At 36.5% G+C, this 5820-nt stretch overlaps 1 protein-coding gene and 1 long non-coding RNA gene across 2 annotated transcripts in view; both read left to right on the top strand.

The window, feature by feature from the left end:
• The window catches only part of LOC110264140, a 24147-nt gene extending 22478 nt beyond the window's left edge, over window positions 1-1669 (top strand). Inside the window, exon 3 of the long non-coding RNA XR_002349877.1 lies at window positions 1492-1669. This is a non-coding gene — a long non-coding RNA (uncharacterized LOC110264140). The remainder of the gene's footprint in view (window positions 1-1491) is intronic.
• LOC107615335 (putative chloride channel-like protein CLC-g) overlaps window positions 2985-5820 on the top strand; it is a 4284-nt gene continuing 1448 nt past the window's right edge. Inside the window, exons 1-6 of the mRNA XM_021105830.1 lie at window positions 2985-3238; window positions 3328-3528; window positions 3709-3886; window positions 4084-4346; window positions 4819-5088; window positions 5192-5819. Of these exons, the coding sequence (XP_020961489.1) occupies window positions 3087-3238; window positions 3328-3528; window positions 3709-3886; window positions 4084-4346; window positions 4819-5088; window positions 5192-5819 (1692 nt within the window). The 5' untranslated portion in view covers window positions 2985-3086. The remainder of the gene's footprint in view (window positions 3239-3327; window positions 3529-3708; window positions 3887-4083; window positions 4347-4818; window positions 5089-5191; window position 5820) is intronic.

The following is a 5820-nucleotide window of genomic DNA, read 5'->3' as shown; positions in this document are numbered from 1 at the left end:
GATTACCTAAAAAATTAAAAAACATTTATTATATAAAATAATAGTAATTAAGAAGCAGTGGTAGCAATGTAAATATGTAATTGGTACACGCGCACAAGAATAAATGCGAAAAGCTAATAGCTAAAAGTAGAAAGCACTTCCTTCTATTGAGTTTATCGTTAAAAACCAAAACATAATTTTCAACCTTTGATTGATGGATCAATTTAGTGACTCATCTGGACAGATGGATTAATTCAGCGACTCATAGATGACGAATGTGATAAGCAATGTAGTATCTTAAAAGAATCAAAATAAAGTATACAGAATTAATTCAACCTAAATTTGTCATGTAGTCAATTTATTCATCTATGATCTATTTAAATAAATATTAAAAATTTTAATTTTATCTTATGTATATAATATTTTATTAATCAAATAAGTGTCAGATAGTTTGATTATTTGATTAAGCATGGAGTTGCCAATAACTTGACATCAAAATGATATTCTCCTAGAAATTCACAATAAAAAAATATAAAAATGAAGTCTTTCGCTAGAGAGAACTGCTTCTATCGCAATCGACTAAGTCCCACTAAGTCACTAACACATTATTGTCACTCAAAAGTATGAAACATTTTTTTATTTGCAAATAATAAATATGTACGATGCCCTTAGACATTAGGTCCACACTTGTAATTTTAAATTCATGTGTACTAAGGTGACAATTTCGCAAACGAAATATACAAGTATGCAATTAAAAAGTGAGTCACGCCCACTTTATTCTTTCTTCCCAATCCCATATGCCAAAAAATATAATATAATAAAAATATTATAAATTAAAGTATTTTGAAATAAGCAAAAGGTTGGCGAATATGTTCGACAGTATATATTCTAGCCATTAAAAAAAAAAGTACATGTATCATTTTATGAAATATTTAAATATACTTTTTTATCCTTAACTGATTTAGTTATAATTTAATTAGATAAAAGTAATTATAAATGTGCTATTTAAACTGATCTTATTACATATCTTTTAACTATAAATGTCTTTTAAGTATTCTATATATAACATAATAATACTAACAGGGGAACCTAATAATAATACCAATGAGTATAAATAGTAGTAGTTTTTTACCCTTTTTTTTCGACTAAATTTTTATTTTAGTTTCTGAAATTCACGTAATTATCTATTTTGGTTTTTAAAATTTAAAATTATCTATATGGTTCTCCAGATTTAAGTCTGGATACCAATGTAGTCTCTCGATTCTTTTCGACGATAACTAGACAAATGGAGTACTGACATAGCACATTCTCTGCCACACTGGATGATGAGTAAACGACGCCGTTTATCCTTAGCCCCTAAACAAGTTAGAAACGTCATTCAAGTAGACAACACTGTGGAGCCTCAAAAGTCTGACTTGTTTAAAAGAGTTGTCTACTTAGACGACTTTTCTAACTTGTTTGAGCGCCAAGGATAAATGACGCCGTTTACTCATCATCAGTGTGGTAGGAAAGGTGTCATCTCAGCATTCCATTTACCTAGTCATCGCCGAAAAAAGTCGAGGGACTACATTGGTGTCCAAACTTAAATCTGGAGGACCAGTATAGATAATTTTGAATTTTGAGGACCAAAATGGGTAATCCCATGAATCTCGGGGATCAAAATGGGGATTTAGTCACTTTTTTCCTTCTATCTATCTCTACTTTTATATTTTTTCGAGTTAAGTCTCAAAGTGGTCTCTAAAATTATATTCGAACCTTAAAGTGGTCCCTAAATTTAATACTTACCTAATTTTATCTTTAAATTTGTACTTCGAGATTCATATTAGTCCTTAAGACACTTTCCGTTCATCAGAACACTAAAACGATGTCATTTTGTATTTAAAAAAAAAAAAAAACTGACCTCCCCCTCCGACCCTCCCTCTTCCCCTTCCTTCTTTTCTTCTTTCTCCATTTTTCTTTGTTCCTTGACTTCTCTGTTGCGGACTACCGGTGCAACCCATAGGACCACCGAAGCCAGTCCTTTTTCTCCACAAGCTCGCTGCCGGTTGCCACCACCCTAGTGCCGCTGTCGAACCCAGACCGCCGCGACGTCTCCCTCTATCGTTCCTTCCCAAGCTGCCAGCCACTAGCAACTCCAGAAACCACCCCACAACCCCTTATTCTTCCCTCCTCCTCATATTCTTCTTCTCCTTATTTTTCTCCTCCCCTTTGCGCAAGACCAGCCACCGCTGCCACCACCTTGCGCCGCTGGCTCGCTCCTTCCCTTCGACCTCATCATCACTCACAGAACACGACCCCCAACTTTTCCCTCCAGCTCACCAATCTCTCATTGACACAGAGAAACAGCAGAACAGAGGATAGCTCTTGTTCTTTCTCCTTCTAGCGAAAACATGGTACAAGTCCAAAAGACTTATTATTTTTTCTTTATCTTTTTCTTTGCGTGTTTGATGTAGAAAGCGAGAAGCCCAAGAAGTGGAAAGTGATTCTAAGAGGTGAAAGATGCAGATTTTGGTAAAAAGGGAGAGAAAGTTGAGACGGGCATTGGTGGTGGCTAGAGAAGGATGCCAGAGATGAGAGAAAAAGGAATAGGCGTTGGGAAAAGGGAAGAGGAGGTGGAGGCTCGAAAGCTTGTAATAATAGATTTTGGAATTTTACAGCAAACCTCTCTAAGAATTTGAATTTTTAATCCATTGATGACACATGAAAGCAATAATTCAGAATTTGTGACATTAGTACTTTCTGCATAAGATATCAAATTTTCATAATATGTGATAACTGTACCAAGTTATTTTCGAGTAAAGTACTAAAGCTGACTGAAAGATTATGACAATGACAAATCTAACTATGAAAGAATTAAAACTAACTTGTAACCATGAATATGAGTTTCACTTGACAAAATTACTCAAATCCTAAAAAATATTTAAAATTTTCAAACTCAATTAAATGATATTTTTAAAATAATAATAAAAAAAACTGATATTTTCCAGCTGAAAAAGTAGTATATAATTTCACTTCACTACTCAACAGGCAACCAAAAAACTTGACAAGAGAGAGCACCAAACGCACCCACCACCAGCAGCGGCAGCAGCACGGCGGTCGTGGAAGCCATGCCGTTGGCGTTGAGGAAAGACACGGTTAATGGTGACCCTGAGTCTCTTCACCAACCTTTGCTTTCTTCCCAAAGATCCTTAGTCAACTCTACTTCTCAGGTTGCCATCGTAGGCTCCAATGTCTCCCCAATTGAGAGCCTTGACTACGAGTCAGTCCTTTTTCTTCTTCCTTCTTTCTTCCAAAGTTGGAAACTTTTCCGTTATCCATTTCCCAATCTTATCCCATTGGTTTGTGCAGGATCATAGAGAACGAGTTCTTCAAGCAGGATTGGAGGAGCAGAGGGGCCTCTCAGATATTCCAATACATATTCATGAAGTGGCTCTTGTGCTTCCTCATTGGTTTGATCGTTAGCCTCATCGCATTCTGCAACAATCTCGCTGTTGAGAATCTCGCTGGCATCAAGTTTGTTATCACATCCAATATGATGTTGGAAAGGAGGTACTTTTACTTTTCAATTTTTCATCCTTGCCTCTCTTTTCTAGTTTTGATGGATTGGAAACAGTGTTGTGAAACTGTGTTTCTGTTTTCCGAATTTGTGCTTTTTGGTGTGCAGTAATGAATTGAATTGTTTTTAGAATGTGAAGTTGCTGATAAAGTCTATGTATTAATTTCTTACAGGTTTCTGTTGGCATTTGCAGTATTTTTCGCTTCGAATTTGGGTCTCACTATCTTTTCTGCTGTAATCACGGCTTTGATAGCACCGGCAGCTACTGGTTCCGGTATACCGGAGGTGAAGGCTTACCTAAATGGGGTGGATGCACCTGGAATTTTTACTGTACGGACTCTGTTTGTTAAGGTACACAAATACCAGGCTCTCACATTCATGGAGCTCTAATTCGGATTGAAATTTCCATGATTTCAGCTTCATAATGTATTTACTGAAATTGTTGTTTCCTAATTAGTACTCTGGATTTCTTCAATCTGTTCAGTCTAGCAAGGATTGTTGTTTGCACTGAAGTAGAGATTTACTGTGCTGTTTGGTTTTATGTACAGATTATTGGAAGCATTACAGCAGTGTCATCATCTCTTCTTATTGGGAAAGCAGGGCCCTTGGTCCATACAGGTGCATGTGTGGCATCGTTGTTGGGGCAGGGCGGGTCGAAGAGATATGGTTTAACGTGGAAGTGGTTACGCTTTTTTAAGAATGACCGAGATCGACGAGATTTGGTAATGTGTGGATCAGCTGCTGGAATTGCTGCTGCCTTTCGTGCCCCAGTTGGTGGGGTGTTGTTTGCTCTTGAAGAGATGACATCTTGGTGTGTTTTCCCAACTCCTGTACTGCTATGCATATATGTCATTATAATTTTTATTGACTCTAGTAAATTCTGTTAACTTTACTTACTTTGCTAAAGGATTCGAATCAATTTTTTTCTCTCATCGGCGAGTTCGAAAAGGATTTGTTGTTGGTTTTGTTTGATGTGCAATTTCTCTGTAGTCAATGGTTCCTACTTACAATGGATATCATACACATTAATCCAGACACTTTGAATTCTGCTTATAAATGTTTACATAAAAAGGGTTGATTGAGAAACTTCTTCAACCTTCAAACTGGAATCGCAGTCACATAATTGCACTTTTGTGTTTTTATTTGTACAAATTGGTTTTCTTCCAATTCTGCTCAATACATTGTCATTGATTTATCTTGTTAACTTCAAAATCCACAAGTCAATTTTGTTCCCCTCGGTATCTCACAAAGAAGCTAATTAAGCATTAATTTCTGTTCTATAGGTGGAGAAGTGCACTTCTCTGGAGAGCTTTCTTCACAACAGCAATAGTTGCAATTGTGCTTCGTGCTATGATTGATGTATGTTTAAGTGGTAAATGTGGGTTATTTGGTAAAGGGGGACTGATAATGTTTGATGTTTATTCAGCAAGTATTTCATATCATTTGGCGGAAGTTCCTCTTGTGTTTATTCTTGGCGTTATAGGAGGGATTCTTGGAAGCTTATATAACTTTATGCTTAGCAAAGTTCTTCGTGTATACAATTTTATCAATGAGTAAGCATAACTATACTTAATTGTTTACAACAAAATTAGACATTTTATAATATTGTATAATGTATTATTCCAAGCTAATTTTCGTCATCATTTAATATTGCAGGAAAGGCACCATATGCAAAATTGTGCTTGCCTGTGTAATCTCCATTTTTACCTCCTTTCTTCTTTTTGGATTGCCATGGTTTGCATCTTGCCAACCTTGTCCTCTTGATGCAGCAGAGCCTTGTCCAACAATAGGCCGATCCGGCAACTTCAAGAAATTCCAATGCCCACCCGATCACTACAATGATCTTGCCAGCCTCATTTTTAACACAAACGATGATGCTATTAGGAATCTATTTAGCAGGGACACTAATGAAGAGTTTCAGTATTCATCAATGTTCATCTTTTTCATCACATGCTTTTTCTTAAGTATCTTTAGCTATGGTGTTGTTGCTCCAGCTGGTCTCTTTGTGCCAGTTATTGTTACTGGTGCATCTTATGGTCGCTTTGTTGGCATGTTGGTAGGTAAAAGGACCAATCTTCACCACGGCCTTTATGCTGTTCTTGGTGCTGCTTCTTTTCTCGGTGGATCGATGAGGACAACAGTTTCGCTATGTGTAATTATGCTGGAATTGACAAATAATTTGTTATTGCTACCATTGATCATGATGGTGCTTTTGGTATCGAAGACTGTAGCTGATGCTTTCAATGCAAATATATATGACCTTATTATGAAAGCCAAAGGTTTCC

Source organism: Arachis ipaensis, chromosome B01, assembly GCF_000816755.2.
Source record: "Arachis ipaensis cultivar K30076 chromosome B01, Araip1.1, whole genome shotgun sequence".
Lineage (NCBI taxonomy): Eukaryota > Viridiplantae > Streptophyta > Magnoliopsida > Fabales > Fabaceae > Arachis > Arachis ipaensis.
Note: the sequence above shows the minus strand (reverse complement) of the source record. Positions and strands in the feature narration are given on the sequence as shown.